General features: G+C 43.0%; 1 protein-coding gene across 6 annotated transcripts in view; it reads right to left on the reverse strand.

Moving 5' to 3' along the window:
- Window positions 1-12,612: 12,612 nt before the first annotated feature.
- Window positions 12,613-27,325, reverse strand: part of CASP10 (caspase 10) — a 47,364-nt gene continuing 32,651 nt past the window's right edge. For 5 of the 6 annotated variants that reach the window (XM_036254006.1, XM_036254005.1, XM_036254004.1 and 2 more), the window contains exons 6-9: window positions 26,940-27,088; window positions 18,160-18,268; window positions 16,784-17,276; window positions 12,614-14,182 (exon numbers count right to left, since the gene is read on the reverse strand). In XM_036254006.1, the coding sequence (XP_036109899.1) occupies window positions 14,020-14,182; window positions 16,784-17,276; window positions 18,160-18,268; window positions 26,940-27,088 (914 nt within the window). In that variant the 3' untranslated portion in view covers window positions 12,614-14,019. Of the gene's footprint in view, window positions 14,183-16,783; window positions 17,277-18,159; window positions 18,269-26,939; window positions 27,089-27,325 lie in introns of all 6 variants that reach the window. The other variant, XM_036254007.1, reaches the window with a different exon arrangement.

Genomic DNA, 27,325 nt, shown 5'->3' on the forward strand with positions numbered 1-27,325 from the left:
AAACATTACATTTGCTACAAAAAAGAAATTGTAAAAATAAATAAAATGAAAATGCAACATCATTACTAAATTTAAGCTAGATCTTATTGGCTATTCTCTCCTTTATCAAAAAGGAAAGTTACCTTGTTTTGAAACATAGTAAAGGTATATCTGTACTGGCCATGGAGTTCCTCACTCCATCCCCACCCCCTGAGGTAAGAAAATTATAAAGAGAATAACTTTTCACTGTTATCCATCATTGTTTAATGCATAATGTCTATGTTCCTCACAGTATTGTGACAGGCACCTCTCACAGACACCAGAGAGGTGTTATTAGGACTTAGACAGGCAATATAATTCCTAATGGTCATTTTGCAAGCCTCCCTGCACCAGGAGAACAAAGGCCAAACTTCCTTTTCCCCTTCTCTCCTGCATTCTTTTGTGAGAAGGAGAGGCTTTAACCCTTTGTTCTCAAGAGAAGGCCCTGCTACAAGTGGTTTGCAAAGCTTTTTGGCTTTAACTTTCCTGCCTCAGTTTCCCTATTCCACATATCGCAGAATTTTTCTAGCTTTTCATTATCCTACAACAGTAGCACCAGTGGTCCTTCCTCTGTTGTAGGGTCCCACACTACAGAGGAGCATGGCATTAGCTCACAGCACAAGTATCAAGAACTTGGCTAAATACTGCCTTCTTCCAAGCATACGCAGCCTGCAGGTAACAAGAGTAGACTAATAGCCAAAGAGAGGATGAGTAGATCCTAGTTTGCCCCTGCTGCAGTCAGCCCACGGATGTCTGGACTGAGCACGGCAGTGGTGCTCACCACTTCTATCCCCCAGCCTCCTCTGGAAATTTCAGGCTCACCTCCATGTTCCCAAGATGTGAGTGGCCAACTGCGTTCAGGCTGCCTAGGCCCAACCCCACATAATCAAAAAGTGGAAGTAGCCCAAGGACTGTTCCCAGAAGGAAGGAGACTTGACGGTGAGTTGAAAGCCAGTGTCAGCACCTCGGGTTTGATTCTCCCCCTACTGACACCTTGACCTGCAGCCTCTGGGGAAGGATCTAAAGTTGATGGGCAGCCACCAGAGTCAACCTTCCAGAAGCAGGTGGCTGGGGAAAGGGGCCCAGCTTTTTACTATCTGGAAAGCAGCTAGGTGTGGTGCACTGAGCTCGGACTTTGGGCTCAGACAAATCTGGAGTCAAATCTTGATTTGACTCTGACTCTGCTGAGGATCTGGGTACCTTCCTTTGCTTCACTGAGCCTTGGTCTTTTCATGTGGAAAATAAGGATAATAATGACTGCTTAGTAAGGTTGCTGCCAGCAGTGAGTAAGGCAATATCTGGTGCTGGCATATGTTATCTTGCAGAAAGCAGGTGCTCCATAAATGCTCAATCCCTTGCCACTAGCATCCCTTCTCCCTGAAGCTGTTGGGGTAGGAAGGGCAGGCTGGAAGCTCAGATAACCAGGCGCGCTCAGCCCAGACACAACGTTAAAGGGAAACCAGCACTCAGAGTATGTAACTTGCCCTCTTATAAAGCTTTGCTTAGACCTTTTCACTCCCTCCCAGAAGCCCGCTTTCTGTTGACAGCTGAAAGCATTCTCATTGGACATTTGTTTTTTACTGCCTGGCGCTGGGAGTTGTCACTCATTAATTGTTTTAGTTTCTTTTTTGCAAATTCCCCCCAAAGTCCCGCCCCCCCCCATATACAAAAACAAAATAAAAAGCAGTAGTTTTACCACTGTATTCATTTGAAACACTGATTAGAAAGTGAGAGCCTCTCCCATGGCCTCTTCAGTGCTGCTTTGAGAGGTCACCACCGCTAACATCTGTATTCTTTTCATCTTTTTTCTATGCTTATAAAGCCACACTGCTTTTGCCCGGCCAGTGTGGCTCAGTGGATTGAACGTCGCCCCATGGACTGAGAGGTCTCGGTTCCATTCCTGGTCAGGGCACATGCCCGGGTTGTGGGCTCAATCCTCAGTGGGGGGCATGCAGGAGGCAGCTTATTGATGTTTCTCCTCACACCGATGTTTCTATCTCTCTCTCTAAAAATCAATATATATATATTTAAATCCTCACCTGGGGATACTTTTCTATTTATCTTCATATGGAGTGGGAGGAAGAGAGAGAGAGAAACATCGATGTGAGAGGGACACATCAACTGGCTGCCTCCTGCATGACCCCAACCAGGGCCAGGAACAAACTACAACCAAGGTACATGCCCTTGGCCAGAATTGAGCCCGTGACTCACTGATCCGTGGGCCAGTGCTCTACAGCTGGGCCAAACTGGCCAGGGCAATAAAAATATATTTTAAAAAATTGTTTAAAGCCACAATGTTTCTTGCTCTGCCACTTCCTAGCTGTGTGACATTGAGCAAGTTACTTTTATCTATTCATGTTATCCATAGGTAGAAATATTAATAATTCCTGCATTTGAGGGTTATTCTGAAAATCAATAAGTTGATAATAAAATGAGTTAATACATGCAGAAGCCTTAGAACAAGTTCTGGCATGTAGACTAAATATATAATGAGGAACAAATATTATTCTAGCACCCATGCACATATATCAAAAATACCATTTTGTTTCCCAAAAGTAGGATCCGTGTACTATGCTGGTATCAATCAATGGATTGCCTCTCAGGTCCAGATCTACTCTTCTTAGTCTTGGTGATACCATAGCTACACGGATAAAAATATCTCCTTTGCCCTGGCCAGTTTGGCTCAGCGGTTAGAGTTGGCCCACAGACCTAAGGGTGTCGAGTTTGATTTCTGGTCAAGGGCATTTACCTGGGTTGCAGGTTCGATCCCCAGCGCCAGTCAGTTCATGCGGGAGGCAACCAATGGAGATATCTATATCACATTGATGTTTCTCCTTCTCTCTCTCTCCCTCCCTTCCACTCTATCTAAAAGTCAATGGGAAGATATCCTTGGGTGATGATTAACAAAAAAGAAAAAGAAAAAAAATGTCTCCTTGGCCAGCTGGCACAGTTTTAGGTTCTGTTGGTAGAGGGCGCTGGAGGGACGGCACAAGGCAGAGCAGATGAAGCGGCTGCCTTCGGGTTTAGGCTGCTTTTCTTCCTGCCCTTACCGCCGGCAGCTTGCAGGAGACTCAGTGGTGTTCACCCTCCAAGGAATTCTATCAGCATGCCGGGGCACAGCCTCCTGCCACCCAGCTCCCACCTGCAGACTGCAGACAAACTCTGGCTCATGACACCCCAGGGAACTGCCCTATGATCAGCGACAGCCACATCTTCTGCCAGATCGGATTCCCAACCGGGAGGGGGGGGGATGGGGAGGAATCTTCCAAACGTCTTTCTTCTTTGTGTATTCTCCCTCACCCGAGAGATTTTACCTTTAGCAGTTAACCTTCTTTTACTAGTTAATAAATCTTCCTATTAAATTTTTCTTTTAAGTGACAGGTGTGCTTTCCATCTCTAACTAGACCCTGACTGGATATGTATAACTTTATATACTATACATATAAAGAAAGTAAGCTGCAAACCACATGTTTATGTGGTTTACTATTACGGTATAATAGGCATCTTTCCAGGTCTCTAAATATAGTCCTAATTCATTCTTTTAGTTCATTCCTAGTATATTATTATATAGCTCATAAATTTTAATTAGTCATTTTCCTGTTTAAGGAAATATGTGTGGTTTCTTATTGTATACCCTGCAGTACTGAACATGTGTTTTTGTAAACATGACTATTTCTGAAGGAAAAATTTCTAGGATTGAGTTGCTCTGTCTCAGGGCTGTACAATTGCATTTTTTTGAGAGATGTATACTTTTTGAGAGATGTAAAATTGCTTTCCCTAGAAGATGGCACAATTTATATTACCAACAGTATTGAAAAGTGCCCATTTCCCCACACCCTCGCCAATCTCTTTTTCTTTAACTTTTATTAACGTAAGAGATAGTATCCCATTGTTTTAATTTGTTTTGTACAACTACTAAGAAGATTAAGAATCTTTTCATAATTGTGTTTTCCATTTTTATTTCTGCTTTTGTGAAATTTGTGAAGAAATATTCAAAACATTGGAGATGATTATTACCGCTGTGGAAGGAACTGGAGATTGGGGTTCAGGGGTCAGTGTGAAATTTACTTTTCCCTCTGTATCCTTTTGTTTTAATTTTTTACCACCTACTTGTGTTATATTTCCATGTAAAGAAAATAGAAAAGTTAAAAAGATGTTTACAATGAAATGAGGAAGACAGATATATATACCCAAGAAACAAGAGTATGAACACAGAGGTGCAGATTGCAGCATAGGAATCTAGTCAGTAATATTGTCATAACCATGAATGGGGCCAGGGGGCTACTGGAAACTCCAGAAGGACCACTCTGTGAAATATACAACTCTCTGACCGCTATGCTGTATATCTGAAACTAATACAGAACAATTTTGACTGTAAACTGTGATTGAAAATTTAAAAATAAAGTGTGAACACTGAGTGTAAAAGAGTAATAAGTTTGGAATTCTAAACTCCATGGCTCCTACATAGAAAGGCGGGGCCGGCCCTGGCCGGTTTGGCTCAGCGGTTGGAGCGTTGAAATGCGGTCCGGAGAGACCCGGGTTCGGTTCCCGCTAAGGGCATGTACCTCGGTTGCAGTTTGTCCCCGGCCCTGGTTGGTCGTGCGGGTGGCAGCCACTCGATGTGTCCCTTTCACGTCGATGTTTCTCTCTCTCTCTTCTTCTCTCTCCCTCCCGCTCTATCTGAACAAAAAATGGAAAAATGTCCTCGGGTGAGGATAAAAAAAAAAAAAGAAAGGCGGGGCTGGATGGGGCCAGGTCCATGTCTTGCTTCAGAGCTCTGTAGGTGGATGGAGAAGGAAGCCTCTGGAAAGGAATGTTAAACTCCGCCCTGTTCCCGACCCAGTGAGACATCTGAACAAAGGTGGACCTGGGAAGGGAGGTGGTTGAGAGTCTGTTCAGCACCTCCCATATGTGTTCTCTTCCTGCCACTGAATTAGTTTCATTTTCCTTTCCAGGAACTATTACCCCTTACTAAAAACAAAAAGGGGAGCCTGGCTGAGTGAGGTGGTATCCACAACAGTTCCCCGGGCCTGCGGAGGTTAAACCAGGCCAGCTCTGCTAAGTCAGCTGTGCTTTCAATTACTGGCCGAATGAGTCACCTTCCTTGTAAGTAACAGAGCTTCCTCTTAATATTTCTTCACAATATTTAATCTGGCCGAGCCCATTTCTCACAGCCCTGAAACTGTTAATAAAATTGGCTTGTCCTTGACATTATAGGACAAACACGAAAGTGGAAATGCAAGGCTTCCCCCACCCTCTGTCCCTCAGCAAATGCTTCCATAAGACCAGTGTGCTGTAGACAAGAAGCCCAGACCTCCAGACTTGGAGGTAAACCAAATAAAGTTCAAGCCTGGTCCTTTCTACTTTCAAGCAGTGTGAACTGATCTACTGCTATCTTCTCTGAGTCTTGGTTCTCTGATCTGTAAAATGGGGATAGTAATACCTCTCTTTCAGCATGAGCAAGTGGCTAGACCCAAGGGCTGGAGTTGCTGATTTGGCAGCAACAAGATGTCCAAACTGGCTCCCTGGCCAGAGCCAGGACTCAGGAAGGCATGCGTGTACATCAAGGGGTGGGGTGGGAGTTCTTTCAAGTGGTGAAATAAGCAGCAATGTAGGATGATCAGATGTAGTACTGAGCCTCTGTGCATCTGGGAGCGAAGAAATGTCAGCAACAATGGGTGGGAATGGGGCGTCTCAGCTGAAGAAGGCTGAGTCTGCATTGGAACCCTTGACTTACATTAATGTATCAGAACAAATCTGGGTGCTCAGAGGCATCACAAGTCATTTTCCCATCTGCAGGCTTGCTTACTGTTCCAGACTAGATCAGGGTGGTTACTCTGCAATAAGGATGGCTTAGGGCAATAAAAAGTGAGTCTATGTTCCTTATCCTTGCTTTGACAATGCTAATGATATCACCACCACAGAAATGCACCACCAAAAATACAGACACATGCTGATTGAAGCAACCTACTCTGTTCCAACCACAAGGACACAGCCTACCTGGCCAATTACTCAACAGTGCCACAAGCTGAGAAATCACCCTGTCTGGTGGCCAAACGATATTGATCAGCGTCAACAAGCAATAAGACTTCAGAATGAGGAGAAAACCCAAAGATCTAGCACCTAGCTGAAGAAATAAAACATGAAGCCCCTACAAAATTCTTCCCATTACATTATTTTTCCTCTTTCCCCAAACCCTAGCCCCAGTCCAGGTAACCACTATTCTAAACTCTGTGTTTATCACCCCCATGCATATCTTTGTATTTGGACAACACAAGTTATGATTCTATAAGCAACATATAGGACTATTATGTGTGTTTTTAACATTGTATAAATTGTATCACATTGTATATATTCTTTTTTTTTTTTTGCTCAGGATTGTGTTTCTTTCTTAAATAGACTTTTTACTTTATTTATTATGTTAACCATTTAAAGTGGATAGTTCAGTGGCATTGAGTATGTTCACTTTTATATCCATCATCATCTAGTTCCAGAAAGCAATATGTCCTGATACATGTATTTGGGCTGTATGAAATTGCCAATATCTGACTGTTTCTGACCTAAAGGCAATTTTATGTGGGTTCACTGTAATAACTCTAGTTCATTTTGTTTCAGTTTGGTAGTATTCTTTACGTGACTACAATTTATCGAACCTCCTACAGGCAGATATTTAGGTTGATTAGGTTGCTTATGTTTCGGGTGCTTTTTTCTCCTACAAACAATACCACTCTGAAAATTCTCCTCCATGTCTCCTGGTAAATGTGCACAATTTTCTTTCAGGCCACAGACCCAGAAATGGAATGGCTGGATCATACTGTATGCTCATCTTCAACATTTATAAATATTACCAAATTGTTCTCTGAAATGATTGTGTCGATTTACATTTCTCCAAGCAGCGTAATAGACTGTCCTTTGCTCCATGTCTTCACCTATGCTTACTACTGACAGGCTTTTAAGTGTGTCAGTATAATGAGTGTAAATAGTATCTCATTGTGGCTTTATTTTTACAGTTCTCTGGGGACTAAGGACATAGATTAAGTTTTCATATGTTTATTGTTCATTTGTATTCCTTTTCTTTTAATTATTGGTTCATTTTTTTTGCCCATCTAACTGGATTGTTTCATTATTTTATCTTTTCTGATGTTGTTTTTGATACTTTTAAATAGGAGGTGAAAGAGTGTTTTTAATTAGATAAGTACACAAATGATGGACCTATAGTGGGTTGTTAAAAAAAAAGTGGGGCTTTTTTTGGAAATATCTCTAACTTCTCAGATTGAAATCATAGAAAATTATTCCCCAACGTTCTGGGTTTAAGGGTACATTAATCTGACTCCCAGGGACATTTTTCACATTTTTTGCCTACATTAGGGCTTCAGGTAATCTGGAAGGAGCTGGGGTGGGAAGAGAAGGGGTCCAGGGGCAGACACTCGGCACAACACAAAAATGATAAATTCTAACCTGGCCTTTCAAGTTATTCCAAAGTGGTTTATTGGATGTTTATATTTGTAGAAATACAAATATGGTGTATGGGCTTCCGATTTTACTATAGCACCAGGCCCTGCAAATGTGGGACAGACCTGAGGATGAGTAACAAGTGGGAAGGTGAGATGCGGGGTCAAAGGGTGCTGTTAGTGCTCCAGGCAGAGGTCTTCTGATATTTTTACATCTCCCCCCCTCCCACCCCCCCCACCCCGCCCCCACACTCGCCAGCTTGAAGGGGCTATGTGAGGGGACTATGTTAGGGACTCCCCTCAGACCACCAGTGCCTGGAGGTTTAACTTCCTTCACCTGGTGCAGCTCTTAACCAAGGGTGGAGGGGTGAGGGAGGATGGAAGCCCAGTTCCCTTGCTCCAGTCGAGTGGAAGTCTGAGGATAATTTTCATTCCAGAGCACTGCTCCAGGCCAGGCTGAGAGGGGGTGGCCTCAGCCCGCCTGCCTCCCACCCTCCCTGTCCTGGTGCAAAGAGCACTTCCTGAGCAAATGCCCTGCGCAGGGATCCGCCTCTCAGGACCTGCTCCTGAGTGCCTGACTAAAGATGGGTATTTGGGGGGGGTTGTTTTGAAGGAAGGGGAGATTATAGTATGTTTTGTATGCCCAGGAGAATGATCTGAGGGAGAGGGGAGGGTGGGCTTTGAAAGTGATGTCCTTGAGTATTCGGGATGGGATGGTCCCTACACAAGAGGAGGCATTGACTCCGGAGTAGCACAGATAGCTCACCCATTGCTCACAGGAGACAAAGCAGCAAAGAAGGGTCAAATGCAGGTGGAGCAGGACACTTGGTGATGGGAGATGGAAGTCTATTCTGCTTACTTCCCTTGGTGAAATGAGTGACAACATCAAGTGAAAGCGAGGAAAGTGGAGGATGCTAGATGTCTCAGGAGACAAAAGATGCAAATAGTCTAAGAGAACAACAGGGGGATATAACTATGGAAATGCACAGGATTGCCAGGAACAACTGAAAGCCTATTTGAGGTTGTGGTCAATGGTTTTAAATGTGTGTGTTTTTACACCAGCCACAATCAGGAATTCCATCCAGTACAAAAGTCGTGTTAGCAGACATATGAAATTAGCCAGAGTTTGATTCTCCCATAACTAGGACTGAGGGAAAGGCAAGGGTATTTAGGGTGGGTGCAAGAGAGAGAATTTAATGATGACACATGGACACTAGCTGGGTAAAAAAGAAAGGGAGGGAACGAGGGAGGGAGGGAGGGAGGGAGGGAGGGAGGGAGGGAGGGGTGTTGACATTGGAAAGATGACAGATAGGGTTAATGGACTAACAGAGGCCCTGGTGGCACTGAAGACCATTGGAGGGAGAGTCCTAGAGGAAGTGAGACGAACAGGAAGCAGGGGGTTGTCAGAGAGGGAGGGACATGCTTGAAATTGAGACTTGGGTGGAAGTACAGATATTGGTAATGACAAAGTTTACTGGATGTGTGACTGGGAAGACATGGAGGTTAAATTGATTTAAAGAGGGTGGGGAAGATCAGGAAGAAATACAGATGAAATGGTAAAGTGTACACCAAAGTGGAATCATAAATGAATTAACTCTTCTCTATGTGCTCCTGTATTTCCCAAATATTCCACAATGAGTGTATATTTCTGTGTAATCAGGAAAGAAAAATAATTACGTAAGATCAAAGATATTACTCAACGGCAAAAAGAAAAAAAATCTGTTTATTTATTGGTAAGTCAATTACTATTATTTACAAGTATACAGTCCACAAAGTTTGTAAAGTCATTCCCATTCTAGAATTGCATCAGTATTTCCAAGCACCTTGCATAGAATCATTTAAAATGAAACCAAATGAGAGACGTAAGCTTCACAGTGCATACACTTTAAAGCAGCACCTGTATCAAAATACAGACGTATTTGTATTTTTACCTGCATTATGAAACCCTGAAATCATCTATGGAACAAGGAGATATGAAGACTGGGCAGACAGAAATGAGAGCAAGACTTTTCTTGGGCACCTTTTTATGTACTGCTTTTTTATTTTTGAACAATGCAAAGATATTACCTATTCAAAAATAAATTAAGAATTAAGAATTAATACAATTTTAATGTTTAATAGAAAAACTCTCTTGTCCGGTCAAGATGGCAGCATAGGTAAACATGGTATCGCATCCTCCCATAACCACATCAAAGTTACAAATAAACTATAGAACAACCATCATTCAAAACCGCCTGAAATCAAGCTGAACAGAAGTCCTACAACTACGGAATTAACAAAGTAGCCACATCCAGACTGGTAGGAGGGGCGGAGGCTGATGGGCTGGCCCCACACCCACGTGTGGTGGATACAAATCAGGAGGACACCTCGGCTGGGAAGGTCCTCCCTGAGGACTGAGGGGTCCCTGTCCCACACCAGGTGCCCCGTTCAGGGTTCCAGTGCCAGAAAGAGAATCCCCATAACTTCTGGCTGGAAAAACCAGCCGGAACTGAGGCTCAGGGAGGCTGAGGCGGCTGGAGCCCCAGGAAGATCCTCTTAAAGGGCCCGCGCACGGACTTATCAGACTCAGTCCCTCTAAGCTTGGAGGGGAGGCAGCTTGAGGGGCACCAGAGACATACAGGGAAGAACTGAGCTGTTTGGCATTGGAGCAAGGGCTGGAGAGGGGGCTTTCTCCTGGACAGATGTGCTGTGAGAGGCCTTTGTTCCTTTGGTGAGCCCTTCCCAGGGGCAGCAGACAGCCACCATATCTGGGACTCCAGCAACCTGGCTCACACTGGTTGCCCCGCCCTGGTGATGTCCTGAGGCCCTGCCCCACCCCACCCAACTTTCAAGCCCACCCAAGCTGTTGCCAGTTGCTTAACCATAGGATTGGCCTGTCTTGGATCCTGCTTCAGGTTTTCCTAAATTCCTCCAAACAAGCAGCATCTAGTCTCAGCTAGCCCCATACCTCTCGTTAAGTAATACATAGAAACAAACACAGGGAGGCAGCCAAAATGAGGAGACAAAGAAACAGGTCCCAAATGAAAGAACAGAACAAAACTCCAGGAAAAGAACTAAGGGAAATGGAGATAAGCAACCTAACAGATGCCGAGTTCAAAACACTGCTTATAAGGATGCTCAATGAATTAGCGAGAACCTCAGTGAACTTAGTGAGGGCCTCAAGAGCATAAAAAAGGACCAGTCAGAAATGAAGGATGCACAGTCAGAAATGAAGGAGGCACTAACTGAAATAAAGAATAATTTACACAGATTCAATAGTAGAGTATGTAAAGCCAAGAAGCAAACCATCGATTTGGAATATAAGGAAGCAAAAACACCCAATCAGAACAGCAAAAAGAAAAAAGAATCCAAAACAATGAGGATAGTGTAAGGAGCCTCTGGGACAACTTCAAGCGTGCCAACATTCGTATCTTGGGGGTGCCAGAAGGAGAAGAGAAAGAACAAGAAATCAAAAACCTGTTTGAAACAATAATGGCAGAGTGATGAAAACCAAGAACCTATAACCAAGATTACTCTATCCTGCAAAGCTGTCATTTAGAATCGATGGCCATATAAAGAGTTTCCCAGACAAGGAAAAGCTAAAGCAGTTCATCACCACCAAACTATTATTATATGAAATGTTGAAGGGTCTTCTTGAAGAAAAAGCTAAAAAATATGAACAAACAAAATGGCAATTAATACATAGCTATCAACAATTGAATCTACAAACAAAATGAACAAGCAGAACAGAAACATTCTCATAGATACAGAGAACATTTTGTTGCTTGCCAGATGGGAGGTGGGTTGGGGGAATGGGTGAAAAGGTGAAGGGATTAAGAAGTACAAATTGGTGCCTAGACTGACAAACCTCAAAGGGAAAGGGGTCTGGGGAGTGTGAAGAAATAAACCAAAGAACTTATATGCATAACCAATGGACACAGACAACAATGTGGGGAAAGGCAGGAGGGAGGCGGGAGTGGGAAGGAGGGGTCAATGGAGAAAAATGAGGAACATCTGTAATACATTCAACAATAAAAATAAGTTAAAAAATTCTCTTTTGAAGATTATATGTGCGAAATTTATGTTAGAAAATGGTTGTTTGTATTGACAAATGAGTTTTTCTTTAAACAAGGAATTTCCCCCTGATACTTTTTAAAAAGGGTTCCACCTACCAGGAAATAAAATTAAATAACGTACTGCCTTACCATATGTACTCCTCAGAGGATAATTACACTTGTTTGATATGGCTCCAGAGTTTAGAATGAGAACCAGTGGTTTTAAGTACATTCTCAGGTCATGGATTCAAGTCCAACAGAACATAAAAAGAACTAGAGCTCTTGTAGGTGGAGCAAAACTAGGCAAAATATACAGAAAGGTCACTCAATCAGCCCATTTTCTGGGCAGAACATTTATAGCCACTGCCAAACAGCTGTGACCGAGTCACTTCCTATTGTTCCTGAGCATACTCACACAGAACATGTGTACAGGCTCCATTTCGGAAAAATAAACCAAGGACAGCTTCACTCCTGGTGTGGTGTCTATATAACCCCATGACTCATAGGTATACATGTTTAGTGACTCCTAAAATGTTTGCTGGAAACTTTGAAAAGGAAAGTCATGGAGCATTTTCCGAGTCTAGAATTTAATCTTGCACAAGCACTACAATCCAGAAATATAAAACAGATCACAGGCAGGATTTAAACATCAAACCCCAAATGTCGCTAGTGAAGGAGAGTTCATCAGCAGTGTTGTCCATCTAGACTCAGAGCCAGGAGCTGGTCTTGCTGCTGCTGGGGACATTGGGAACCAGTGAGGGAAGAGCCAGCTCTTCACTCAGAGGATGGCAGTAGGTATTGCTAATGTTGATTTGCTGCTAAAAGTCAGCTGGAATTAGAGGTAAAGGAACTCAAATTCTGCTGTTTCCATTTACATTACTACCAAAGACTGCCATCTAAAGACCTTATATGCACACCACCACAATTAAATTGAAACAAATATCTATATCTATATCTATATCTATATCTATATCTATATCTATATCTATATCTATATTAGGTATCTATATAATTAAACAGATATCTATAAATATATACAGGGTGGGGCAAAACCTACTTTTGCCCCACCCTGTGCATGTGTATATAAATATACACACACACATGCACATGTATATATATATGTGTGTGTGTGTATATGTACACACACATATCTCCTCCCAACAGATAATATTTTCTCTCATTATAGATAAGGCTCAAAAAACTAGCTTTGGTGTCTTAGAGCAAGGGAATCCCAGGGCAAAACAGAAACCCAAATCTTCTATCTATCTCCAGATTCTTTGCTCTTTCCTTTGTACCACACTGTGCTTCCCTTGCAGAGAAGGACTGTTAAATGGCCAACAGCTGTGTATATGCGGTTGAACAAATATGTAACAACCAGCTGTTAGCTTTGACTTGTGTGAACAATAGTTTTAAAAGACCATCCTGACATATGTATTAGATTCATTTCCTTTGCCAAGCTACATTCCAATCCGTGTGATGACTAGCTACATTATAACAAGGTTATTATTTCTCATAGAAAGTTCACCATAAATAAATTTGACTTTCACAGAAATCATTATAAAATCAGGCATCACTGAGAATTTTCTTCATTCCCTAACATCTTTCATGAGCATCTGCATATCCACAGAGACGTTCATAACGTCCTGCTATGTCCCTGACAGTCCAGTTCACGCACATGGGAAATAATATCATGTAAACAATGACTGGCTGGTAGCAAATTGCCCTTCCTCCTTGGGCCTCAGCATCCTCGTCTATAAATGAAGGTCTTAACCACAGCACCTTGGATTTCCCTCTGCCCAAGAATTAAAAAAGAAAAATTCCTCTTGAAATTGAAAAAAGAGTTCACATACATAAAAATGTTCAAAACCTGAATTTTAAAAGTGTCTGCTCCCAGGTAGCTGGATGTGTGCCTCTTTTTATACTCAGCTGTCACCTTCCTAGGGCCAACCCAGTTCCCAGCCCAAGAAAAGCATTCCTGCAGGAGCACCTTCCTTACCACTAAAGCAGGAAGTGGGCATGGCATCCACCAAACTTTCCCCTCACTAGATGTGCAGAAGAAACACCTTGGGAAGGGGAGAGCAGAGGGTGAGTCAGTGAACCACGATCTCCTCATTGGCCAATGTCCAAAACAAGGCCCTGCAGAGGGGACACAAGAGCGGTCCCTTACAACAAGGAGTGGTCATATAAAGAGGAAATTTAAGAACATTGGTTCTTACAGCTAAAAGAAACCTTAAAATGTTCCTGGTCCCACCTTTTACTTCACAGATACATAAACCAAAGCCAGTTACTTTTTCTCAGGGTGTACAGCCAAAACCAAGACTAGAATCCAAGGCATCAGTTTAAAAAAAAAAAAGTTTTGTAGCATTTAGACTTGTTTAAAGGTGGGGGGGGGGGCAGAATTTACTGTGTCAGAAAATAGAGCATTTCTTATTACTAGAATAGTAGACAAAGGCCAGTTTACCACCTGTCACTGATTCCTATGGTAGGTGGGAAGTTGGGAGAGAAGGTTCTTAAGTCTAAGAGCAATGAAAACTCTCTAATAAAAGTTCTTTCTGTGGCACAGGAAATATGACTTTTTTACGTAGTGTGAAAACAGGCTGAGGCATCTGTTTCTTTGTTTCACCTTGTCGACTCACATTGTCATTGACAGCAGTGAGGATGGATAAGATGTCTTCATGTCTGCGGGCAGAGAAGAAAATACATTTTCAATCAGGAGACAGAAATCATGTACCAAGTCTTAGAAATAAGACCATAAATCATGTGGCTTCTTCCTAGCCTAACATGACCAGATTCTAACTGGAATCCTGCCAAACATAAAGAAATACTTCTGAAATTGAAAACCAAATGCTAAAGCCTTGGCCAGTTTGGCTCAGCGGTAGAGCATCGGCCCGCGGACCAATGAGTCATGGGTTTGATTCCGGCCAAGGGCATGTACCGAGGTTGCGGTTCCTCCCTGGCCCTGGTCAGGGTCGTGCAGCAGGCAGCCAGTCGATGTGTAATAATAGAGATAGAGAAGTAGCACCTACTGTTAATGTCCTCTCTCTTCTTGGTTTGGAGAGGAATACAAAGATAAATATGAACAAGTCCTGATCTTAAACACTTAAAATACAGGCATAAAACATGTACCAAGGACAACATACACACAAAATTCACAAAGGCAGAATGTAATCAATGCCATATGAAAAGAAGGTCAAAGGTCCATTGAAAGTGTGGAGGACAAAGAGAGGAGGGACCATTTGAGCCTGGGCTTGCAAGATATGTAACATTTACTAGAATAAATGTTCCAGGCCTAGGCAATACATATCATTGGGCACAAAGCCTAGACTCTTGAGATAGACTCAGGTTTGAACCCTAGCTCTATCACTCATGGATTATGTATCTTAGGCAGGTTACTTACTTTACTATGCTTCCATTTTCTCAGCTCTAAACTGAAGACCATAATAATAATAATACTCATTTTAGGGATTGCCATGAGAATTAAATGAGGTAATATATGTAAAGCACTTAGAACACTGGCTACAGTATTCCAATGACAATCATTTTTTAGTATGATTAGTATTACTACTGCTTCTTGTCATCATTATTATTTTTCAGGTGGGAATTCAGGCCCTGCCTGAGTCTTATCCTTCATCCTGCTTCACACTAGCTGTTCTCTCTGTCCTGAAATCTTCCTGTGGCTGACTTCTCCTTCTCATTATTCAACTGCACTCGAACCAGCACCTCTACCAAGAAGCCTTCTCAAGTAGCTCCTTGCCCCCACTTTCTATATCATTATCCTGTCTTGCTTCCTTCATAGCAGGTATCACTTTCTGAAATTATCTTATTCATTTAAATATTCACTTACTTATATTTTTATTATATGTCTTCCTCTCACTAGACTGTAAGCTCCATGGAGAAGAGATTGTTGTCTCTCTTGTTCACAACCATCTCCTTAGCCCCTAGCTCAGTACCCAGTAGAGCAGGCATTTAGCATTCCCTTGATAAATACTGCCTCATCTCTGAAGCCATTGGACATTGCTCTTTGATGGCTATGGTAGGGATGGAGAGGTTGGTAAAAGGAGTGAATTGCTTAGGTAACTCAAGGTTCTAATCTGATTCCCTACCTTAAATTCCCAGAACATTGTGGCCATTTCTAGAGATGGGATTCAGGAGTAGGAGCTCCTGGAGAGGGCTGAGAAGATGAATTCAGGACTATTTATATGAGATGTGAGGTCCAAGGGCAACACAAAGGTAGGATGTCTGGCAGGCTGTGAAAAAGTGTGCAAGACTGACCTTAAGAATGAGGCTGAGTCCTGGCCAGTGTTGCTCAATGGTTATAATGTCAGTCTGCACACCAAAGGTCACAAGTTTGATTCCTGGTCAAGGGCATATACCTGGGTTGCAGGTAATATACCTGGATCTCCAGCCCCAGTTGGGGTCATGCAGGAAGCAACCAATTAATGTATCTCTCTCATATCAATGTTTCCCTCTCTCCATCCCTCTCTTCCACTCTCTCTAAAAATCAATGGGAAAAATATCCTCGGGTGAGGATTAACAACAACAAAAAGAATGAGGTTGACTTGGTCATTCATTCATTGGTCCAGCAAATAATTATTAAGCTCAATAATATATCTTATATTATGTCAGGCACTGAGGACATAAAATTAAGCTACCCCTCTAGAAATTCAGAGATGGCAATTTAGGAGACATTGTCATGGAGATGCCAGTGGCCTCCAGGTATAGCTAAAACTGCCAAGTGGATCTAGAGAGAGACAGTAGAGAAGGGGGTCCAGATCAGAAGCTTCTAAAGGCCTGTTTCCTGGGTACCAGGTAAGGAGCATGTGGCAGAGACAGAAGGAAAGTTGTCAGAGCACAGACAGGAGTCCATGAATATGGTCAAAGGTAGCACGTAGGCACTTACTAAATATCAGTGACTGATAAATGAATAAAGGAAGGAACAAATAAAAGGTCCCCATGCTGTTCCCTCTGCTTAACATGTCTTTCACCCCAGTTAGAAGTTTTCCCTGGTCATCCAAATCTGGGTGTGCCCAAACACCTGTGCTTTACAGTATGTATTTACCACTTGAGGATGCTCTTCCCCATCGACTTGTGGGTCCCTCTAACTGTGAGCAGCTTGAGGGCTGGGACTGTGTCATTTTTATTCTGTATCTTTCTTTCCAATTAATATGCTGGTACTCAGTACTGGTTTGTTTGTTGGATGGATGGATGGATGGATGGAGGGATGGATGGATGGACGGATGGATAAACAGGTAGGTGGATAGAAAAATGTGAAACTCTTACTTTGGGACGTAGTCCTTCAAATATTTACACAGAGCTTGAATATACCAGCTTCCTTTTGTCTTGTGACGAAAAGATACATAGCCGGGGACAGTGGCCAGGCCAAGAAGAAAATCTGCTTCAACAGGAACACTGTCCTCAAGGGGAGGGTCGGTTGGCTCAGGATTTATGGCATCTGCTTGAATGGATACAGAAGATTGTATCTCTTCACCTTGACAGGCCTGGATGAAAAAGAGTTTGGGTTTGTTAGCCAGACTAGGGCACTGCTGGGCTGTGAAGTGAGACATGATCTCCCGAATGGGAATTAGGGCCTCATCTGAAGAGTAGACAGCTCCAAATCTCCCATGGGTCAGAACACAGAACACAAAGCAGTCTCCATCAGCATGGTCTGGATGCCTCTTATATTTTTGCAGAACCTTCTCCAGGTGACTTTTAGTCACATTATCATATATATCTATAATGAACCCAAGCCACTGAAACACAAGCTTCAGGCACTCTGTTAAAAAAAAGAAAAGAAAAGAAAAGAAAATGAAATTAAATTGAGTGAAATGAAATAAAAGGAAGAGGTCAAACCATGCTAATAGTTATAAAAATTGCACAGCCAATAGCCTGAAGCTCTAGATTATTTTTTTACTTTCATAACAATAAAATATTATAATTACCCTGCCTTTTTATAGCACCCACAGTGCTACCACAATGATCCTGAGAGTCTGCAGAGGCCAGAATTCATCCTATCTCATGGCTGAGGGAGCTGAGGCCCTGTGACTCTCCCACAGTCACAAACCTGGTTAGCGGTGGAGCCAGAGCTCAAACACAGGCTTTCTCATACTGACCCAGCATGCTCACCCCCAAACCATGGTATAAAGGGTCAGGGACCCTTTTCACTCTTTAAGCAGGTTGGTGATACCCCAGGTGCTATGGCTTGAAAGTTTGTCTCCCCAAAATTCATATGTTGAAATCCTAACCCTCAAGGTACAAGCACCAGAAAGTGGGGCCTGTGGGAGGTGTTTAGGCCATGAGGGTTGAGCCCACAGAGAGAATCCTGAGTTCTTTTGCCCCTTCTTGCCCGTTCTTCCAGGGAGAGGATGGCCATCTAGGAGGCAGACTCTCACCGGACACTGAGACGCCAGAGCCTTGATCTTAGACTGCCAGCCTTCAGAACTACGAGAAGTAAATTGTTGTTATATGCCCCAGTCTGGGTAGTTTGATGTGGTAGCCTGGATTGACTAAAACACGAGGGCATATAAGAGGCTTACAAACACTTGTAATATCATCCTTACATTTAAACGGAACATAAAAATTACAGAAAAAATATGAAAAGAAAAAATGATTTTTAGGTCCCCAAGTTGCATTTGATAGACTAGTACAGCCTTTCTTACCAGCATCTTTATTGGTCCCTTTTCTTTCTGACAGTGAGTTAAAGCTGCGGTTGTTGATAATAACACAGAAGCCTCTATGCTTACGATCCATCCTGTACATAGTTTCTTCCTTGAAAGAAGAAGAGATAGGCCCACTTATTAGGCAATCCTCACTTTAAGAGTTTAATGTTTCTAACCAACTACTACATTTATCAGTACCAAAGGCAGAGAATTCTCAAGACGCTGGTCCTGGTCTGGAATTAATCAACCACCAGGCCCTAATTAAAATTCAGGCTTCACTTGGTTTAATTGCAAAATGTCAATTATCACTGTTAAATAACAGAATATGTATTTTAACTTTAAAAAACCCAAAAGAGTTTATGCAAACGCATCTTCCTTTTTGGATTAGCAGAGTGAAGAAAGCATAAGTAAGAATCTAACATGATAACAAAAACATCATATGGTAACTTTTATTTTCAGATGGTAGGATTCAGAGTGATCTGATTCCTCCAAAACAAACAAACAAAAAAATCTCTTTGGTAAAAATCACAGTGGGAATTAAAAAATATATGCAGCTCTGGCCGGTTTGGCTCAGCGGTTAGAGCATCGGCCTGTGGTCCAGAGAGACCCGGGTTTGGTTCCCGCTAAGGGCATGTACCTCGGTTGCAGTTTGTCCCCGGCCCTGGTTGGTCGTGCGGGTAGCAGCCACTCAATGTGTCCCTTTCACATTGATGTTTCTCTCTCTCTCTGTTCCTCTCTCTTCCTCCCACTCTACCTGAACAAAAAAATGAAAAGATGTCCTCGGGTGAGGATGATAAAATATATATATATATAAATATATATATGCAATTATTTCTGAAAGCTATTATAAATAGCATATATTAAAAATTATCTGAAAAAATATTACAACCCGGTCAAGATGGCGGGTAGGTAAACGCGGTATCGCGTCCTCCCACAACCACATCAAAGTTACAACTAAACTACAGAACAACCATCATTCAAAACCGCCTGACATCAAGCTGAATGGAAGTCCTACAACTATGGAATTAAAGGAGCAGCCACATCGAGACTGGTAGGAGGGGCGGAGGCCTGACGGGCTGGCCCCACACCCATGTGTGGTGGATACAAATCAGAAGGACACCTCAGCTGGGAAGGTCCTCCCTGAGGACTGAGGGGTCCCCGTCCCACACCAGTGCCCCGCTCAGGGTTCCAGTGCCAGGGAGAGAAGTCCCCATAACTTCTGGCTGGAAAAACCAGCGGGAACTGAGGCTCAAGGAGGCTGAAGTGGCTGGAGCCCCAGGAAGATCCTCTTAAAGGGCCCGCGCACGGACTTTTCGGACTCACTCCCTCTAAGCTTGGAGGGGAGGCAGCTCAAGGGGCTCCAGAGACATACAGGGAAGAACTGAGCTGTTTGGCATTGGAGCAAGGGCTGGAGAGGGGGCTTTCTCTGGGACAGACTGCTGTGAGAGGCCTTTGTTCCTTTGGTGAGCCCTTCTCTGGGGCGGCAGACAGCCACCATATCTGGGACTCCAGCAACCTGGCTCACACCGGTAGCCCCGCCCTGGTGATTCCCTGAGGCCCCGCCCCACCCAACTTTCAGGCCCACCCAAGCTGTTGCCAGTTGCTTTATCATAGGATTGGCTGGTCTTGGATCCTGCTTCAGGTTTTCCTAAATTCTTCCAAATAAGCAGCATCTAGTCTCAGCTAGCCCCATACCTCTCATTAATACATTAAAAAAAAAAAAAAAAACACAAGGAGGCAGCCAAAATGAGGAGACAAAGAAACAGGTCCCAAATGAAAGAACAGAACAAAACTCCAGGAAAAGAACTAAGGGAAATGGAGATAAGCAATCTAACAGATGCTGAGTTCAAAATACAGGTTATAAGGATGCTCAATGAATTAGTGAGAACCTCAGTGAACTTAGTGAGGGCCTCAAGAGCATAAAAAAGGACCAGTCAGAAATGAAGGATGCACAGTCAGAAATGAAGGAGGCACTAACTGAAATAAAGAATAATTTACACAGATTCAATAGTAGAGTAGGTAAAGCCAAGAAGCAAACCATTGATTTGGAATATAAGGAAGCAAAAACACCCAATCAGAACAGCAAAAAGAAAAAAGAATCCAAAACAATGAGGATAGTGTAAGGAGCCTCTGGGACAACTTCAAGCATACCAACATTCGCCATCTTGGGGTGCCAGAAGGAGAAGAGAGAGAACAAGAAATCAAAAACCTATTTGAAACAATAATGGCAGAAAACTTCCCTAACTTGGTGAAGAATACAGACATACACGTCCAGGAAGCACAGAGAGTCCCAAACAAGATGAACCCCAAGAGGCCCACACCAAGACACATCATCATCAAAATGCAAAAGGTTCAAGACAAAGAGAGACTCTTAAAAGCAGCAAGAGAAAAGCAGTTATTTACCTACAAGGGAACCCCCATAAGACTGTCAGCTGATCTCTCAAAAGAAACTTTGAAGGCCAGAAGGGAGTGGCAAGAAGTATTCAGAGTGATGAAAAGCAAGAACCTACAACCAAGATTACTCTATCCTGCAAAGCTGTCATTTAGAATCAACGGTTATATAAAGAGTTTCCCAGACAAGGAAAAGCTAAAGCAGTTCATCACCACCAAACCATTATTATATGAAATGTTGATGGGTCTTCTTGAAGAAAAAGCTAAAAAATATGAACAAACAAAATGGCAATGAATACATAGCTATCAACAATTGAATCTACAAACAAAATGAACATGCAAAATAGAAACATTCTCATAGACACAGAGAACATTTTGTTGCTTGCCAGATGGGAGGGGGAAGGGGGGAATGGGTGAAAAAGGTGAAGGGATTAAGAAGTACAAATTGGTTGTTAGACTGACAAACCTCAAAGAGAAGGGGGTCTGGGGAGTGTGAAGAAATAAACCAAAGAACTTATATGCATAACCAATGGACACAGACAACAGTTTGGGCAAAGGCAGGAGGGGGACAAGAGTGGGGAGGAGGGGTCAATGGGGGGAAAATGAGGAACATCTGTTATACATTCAACAATAAAGATTTTAAAAAATTTATCTGAGTTGTCTTCAGTGGGGCCTCTGTGGCTCAAATGATCTCCTGAAAACATGATACACCTTGAATCCAAACAGAAAAGAAGTGGAATTCGTGGATAAAAAACAAATTCCATTTCTGGAAATAATTTAAAAAGTATGTGTTACTGAAAAGGCAACAGTGTCCCCCACATGGCCAAAAGTCAGCACACGTCTGATGGTTCTAGAAAAGGATAGGAAGGACAGAGATCATCACAGACACAAGAAGAACAACCAAGACAGACACAAAGAATGCTGAGCCCTCAAGGTCATTAAGGGCTGGGCCCCAGCTGGAGACTCCCTGAAGAAACTATCCAAACTTTGTGCTGGTTTCAGAAGTTAGACTGTAAGAAGATGGTCCCAACATCTCCACAGAGACCAGGGTTCCTCCATCACCAAGAAAGAGAAGTACTCGTATTCTTCAAATATCTTTCCCCAAACACTTAGATGTTCTTACACAGGATGGGTTGAGAGTCAACATCACATGAATCAGCTCAAACGTTTCTGGTAGAAAGCTTGGTTGGATAGAGTAAGCATTTATCTGTCACTGGCTAGAGAGAGGCTGGGCAGATACCAAGGAGAAGAACAAGGGAATAAAAAGGTCCAGAGATCCAACCTGGGAAGGACAAAAATCAGTCCATAGTCCTGGGATTACTTAGTCGTGCTGTGAAGGGAAAACTAGAAGACAGTAAATAGGGGAACATGGGAACCTGCCATTAGAAAATTTTCCATTAGGCAGACCTTACCCCCTGAACCTTAAGAGCATAACAGGAACTGGGCAAAGGGAAAGGAGATATACATCAGCCAGAGGTAACCATTGTATTGTGCAGTTAACCACTGTATTGTGCAGTTAACCATTGTATTGTGCAAATAGAACTATTTATCCCTCAGACATAACGGCTAAACGCAGATATCCACTTCTGTACGGCTTGCTTGCTCGCAGACCCTTAGCCCAATTTCTTAACAGGGCCTAGAAAACTATATAAGCAACCCTCCCCCTAAGCTCGGGGCTGCTCCCTCCTGTGAGCAGGACGGGACAGTTGCTGCGAAGCTAATAAAGCTCTCTTTGATTTGACCACATTTGGAGTCTGAGTTCAGATTCTTCTCGCGGGCTACAACAGTGCTTTTGGCATTAGCTAAGGATTGCAGTACTTTGAAAATTTTCTGCAAACTCCCTGGTTTTCTGAATAAGAATCCATCACGAAGAGAAAGCCAGTGATGAGTTATTCATCACATGACGGTAGCAGGAAAAGGTCTCTTGAAACTTTTTTTCTCCCACAAACAAGTTCTCAGTTGAATCCGGCAAGCTCTGCCCTCGTCTCTGAGGTCTGAGTTAGTTATTAACTATGGTTAAGGGGCAGTCCTGGGTGCTCAGTTCAGTCTAAACAAGTCCAGTGTCCCCCAGGCCAGAAAACACACCCCAAAGGACCCAAGCTGCAGTCATATGGAGCACCTACATATTCCTCCTCACTTTGGGAGAAGGTAGCACTTCAGGGAAGCCATGTCTAAACTTTGAAACCCCAGAATTGCAAAACCGAAAGAAACATGTTTATTTTTCAAAGAAGTAAAGCCGTTGCCTGAGCTCCTGTAGCTACACAGTGGAACAGCCTTTGGAGGGTGAGCTCTGGGTTCAGACTGCTGGGTTCAAATTCCAGCTCCACTCTTTTCTGACCTTCAGCAAAGTACTAGACCTCTTGGGTCTCAGTTTCCTCATTATTAAGTGATAATGTGATTGGAGAATTAAATGAGATAAGCCCTAGAAAGCTCTTCGAACACTGCCTGGCACATGCCAAGTATTCAATAATGATTAACTCTTACCAACATCATATCAGGCAACCTCCCAGTTAAGCAGAAAAACAGAGATTCCTAGGGAAGTGGAGGGTGTTGAACTCTGAAATTTAAATTTGCAACAACAAAATAAATGAGGAATCAGATATGATCAACTTTACACATCAAAGAGAGACAACACCCAAACCTGTTTGTTCACAAGCAGGTTAGCCCAGTGGTAGATTTTGAAATACTTTTCTGAGGTTATGGTTTCTGGGCAAGGATTCAGGAAAATAAACACACCATTGCCAAGCCCCTCCCTCTGGCCTCTTTTCCTCTACAAGCAGCATCTGGAGCCACACCATAGCCAACATGCCCTCAGACTCAACCTTCTGCTCTGCCTCAGTCCCACCAGGGGTTCCTTCCCTCCCCACAGAAAGAGACTTGATTCTGAAGGGTTGCCTGCATTCCCCAGAGCTGCTATACTAGGCTTTCAGAGTAGAAACCACCTCTTTGTCCTCCCATAGAAAAGCCTGGTATAATCCATGCATTCAGTGGCTTGCTCTGAATTGAGATAAGAAATGAGTTCTCTACAAATCTGTAAACCTTCTCCCAACTCACGATGAATAATGTGGTACATATCAAATATATCTATTTCTGCTATATTGAGCCAAGTTTTAAAAGGGCATTAGGGCCCTGGCTGGTTTGGCTCAGCAGTTAGAGCGTCGGCCCGCAGACCGAAGAGTCCCAGGTTCGGTTCCCGCTAAGGGCATGTACCTTGGTTGCAGTTTGTCCCCGGCCCTGGTTGGGGTTGTGTGGGTGGCAACTGGTCAATGTGTCTCTTTCACATCGATGTTTCTCTCTCTCTCTTCCCCCCTCTCTTCCTCCCACTCTATCTGAAGATAAATGCAAAAAATGTCCTTGGGTGAGGATGAAAAAAAAAGGCATTAGGAACATCTACCATTATTACTCCTTTCAGGCTCGTCTTGCCAGGTCCCCTCCTTTTAAGAAAGCAAAAAAATGCAGGAAAGTCACAGAGTTAGGAGAAGGGTTGAAAATCTAGACTTGATGGGTTGGTGAACACATTGAGATGATGTGCCCTGAGAAGGTATGGAAGCTCCCTGCCACTCCCCACTCTCCTGTCTTGCCCTACAGATCTTCTTCCATATGGATGGTCTTGAGCTGTATCCCTTATAATAAACCTGACGAGTAAACTGTTTTTTAAAAATTGAGTTGATGCAGAAAAGGACTGATGTCTAATCTCAGGCCATAGAAAAAGTCACTGGCAGGTGACAAGAAAAGAATCAAGTCCCTTCTTCCAAAGGGAAAAGTTCACAAAGACACAGTGGCAAGAATACTCAGAATAAGTGAGTCTGAGTAAGTCAGTGTGTGGCCCTTTAAGGGGAAAGCCTGGGACTCCAGAAGGCCTTTGTCTCACTCAGCCACGATATTGTTAGTTTTCACAGACAGAAGTTATGGAGACTTGTCTTCCCAGCACTGGAACCCTGGGCTGGGGGTCCTGGTGTGGGGCTGGGACCCCTCGCTCTACAGGGGGACCTCCACAACTGAGATATACCTCCCAATTATTAAGTGCCACATGTGGGAGAGGAACCAGCCTGTTCCATGTCTCCACCCCTCCTATCAGTCTCAATGTGGTTCCTTCTGTATATCCTTAGTCATAGGACTTCTGTTCGGCTAGATTTCAGGTGTTTTGAATGATGGTTGTTCTTTTTTTTTTTTAAATCCTCACCCGAGGACATTTTCTCATTTTTGTTGTTGTTGTTGTTGTTGTTCAGATAAAGTGGGAGGGAGAGAGAGAGAGAAACATCGACGTGAAAGGGGCACATCGAGTGGCTGCCACCTGCACAACCCAACCAGGGCTGGGGACAAATTGCAACCGAGGTACATGCCCTTAGCGGGAACCGAACCCAGGTCTCTCTGGATGGCAGGCCGACGCTCTAATTGCTGAGCCAAACTGGCCAGGGCATGATGGTTGTTCTTAATTTAGTTGCAATTTTGATATGGTTGTGGGAGGTTCTGAGTACCACGTTTACCTACACCATCATCTTGACCAGAACTCTATTGAAAGAATTTTTAAAAATAAAAAATAAAACTTCCGCCCTGGCCAGTTTGGATCAGCGGTTGGAGCATCAGCCTGCAGACCAGAGTCCTGGCTTCGGTTCCCGCTAAGGGCATGTACCAAAAATAAATAAATAAATAAATAAATAAATAAAACTTCCACATACAACCAAACTTAAAAACAACCTGTTTCTCCAAATAAGATATACAAATGGTCAACAAGCACATGAAAGGACGCCCAACATCACTAATCATAGTGATGCAATAAAAATCAAAACCACAATGAGATGCCATCTCACACTCATTTGGATGGCTACATCTTTGGTTGGCAAAGATGTGGAGAAATTGGAACCTTTGTGCGTTGTTAGTAGAAGTGCGGCAGCTGCTGTGGAAAACAGTATGGTGATTCTTCAAAAAATGAAAGACAGAATTACCCGAAGAACCAGCAATTCCACTTCTGGGTAAATACCCAAAAGAACTGAAAGAAGGGTCTTGAAGAGATATTTGTACTATGTTCATCAGAGCACAATTCCAGTAGCCAAAAGGTGAAAACAACCCAAGTATCCATCAATAGATGAATGGATAAACAAAATGTGCGATATAAGCACAAAGGAATATTATTCAGCCTTTAAAAGGAAGAAAATTCTGACATGGATGAACCTTGAAGACATTATACAAAACAAAATAATCCAGTAACAAAAGAGCAAATATTGTATGACTCCACTTAAATGAGGTACCTAGAGTGGTCAAGCTCATAGAGGCAGAAACTAGAAATGTGTTTGCCAGGAGCTGGTGGGGGAAGGGAATAGGCAGCTATTGTTTAATGGATACAGAATTTTAGTTTTGCAAAATAAAAAGAGTGCTGGTGACTGGTTACACAACCATGTGAATGTACTTAACAGTACTGAACTGTACATTTAAAAATGTTTAAGATGATAAATTTAATATTACTTGTATTCTACCACAATTAAAAACAAAAACAAAAATTTCCAAGGCCAAGCCAACTTCACTGATGCCAACAAAGGTTGGCAAAATAGAACTGCTCAAGTCTGCTGGAAAGAAACAAATCCCAGAGAAGAATGTCATATGTCTACCAAGAATCTTGATCATGTTGTGAGGAACGGATTGCAATTCCCTCTACCCACCCTTCCGTTGCAGAGCACTACAGAAACTCAGTTTTTGTCCTCTAGGGAGGTCTGGCTACATAATTTGTGGGGTCCAGTGCAAAACAAAAGTTCATGCAGTATTAAGAATTTCAAAACAGCCCTGGCCCATGTGGCTCAGTTGATTGGAGTATTGTCCCCTACACCAAAAAGTGGCAGGTTCGATTCCTGGTCAGGGCACATATCTAGGTTGCAGGTTCAAACTGCAGTTAGAGTGCAAACAGGAGGCAAATGATTGCTGTTTCTTTCTCTCTCTCTCTCTCTCCCTCGCCCTTCTTCTCTCTTTGAAATCAACATATCCTCAGGTGAAGAATTTAAAAAAAGAATTTCAAAACAGTGACAGCTAAACATTCAAAAAGCTTGGGCCCTATGCAACTGCACAGGCTGCATGCCCATGAAGCAGCCCCGATCGAACCCCACAGATGAGAACAGATGACGCAGTACAACATAGTAGTGTACTGGAGTCAGCTCCAGCCAGCTAGTGAGAGCCATTGTTAGATTTTCAAAAATTCTGCAATACAGTTGATATCATATTGGTAATTTGAAATCAGCCATGGAAATCTCTCTCTCTCTCTCTCTCTCTCTCTCTCTCTCTCTCTCTCTCTCTCCCCCTCCCTCCCTCTCTCTCTCCCTCTCCCTCTCTCTGTCTTGGGGGGTTGGAGGTGCAGAGGGGAGTTGGTGGTTAAACATTTGCCAATACATCAATGAACCTACCGTTAAGATAAGGGATTGCTGAAAGTCTGAACCGGAAAGTAGGTTTTCCTCCTGTAGCCCCCTGGCTCCCTCTGCCCCTGGGACACAACACGTAGGGGCAGGGGCTGAGACTGCCACTTCACTGGCCCTCAGCTTGCTTTGCTCAGCTTCTGCAAAAAAGATAAAATATTTCTTCTTTAACTATGTCTGGCTAGGCTGGTTTTAGGAGTTTGTCTGATCAGCTGGTCAATAGATCCATTCAATAAGGCTGCTGTTTGAATATTCTCTTTGTTGGGGAATTGGAAAATCAATGCTGATTGATATGTTGTTTAATACTAATTATAAAGACCATAAATCCTCACATTTTACCCACATGTTACATTTAAAGCTCAGACATATGAACTCCA

Source organism: Molossus molossus, unplaced genomic scaffold (genome assembly GCF_014108415.1).
Source record: "Molossus molossus isolate mMolMol1 unplaced genomic scaffold, mMolMol1.p scaffold_m16_p_11, whole genome shotgun sequence".
NCBI classification, from domain to species: Eukaryota; Metazoa; Chordata; class Mammalia; order Chiroptera; family Molossidae; genus Molossus; species Molossus molossus.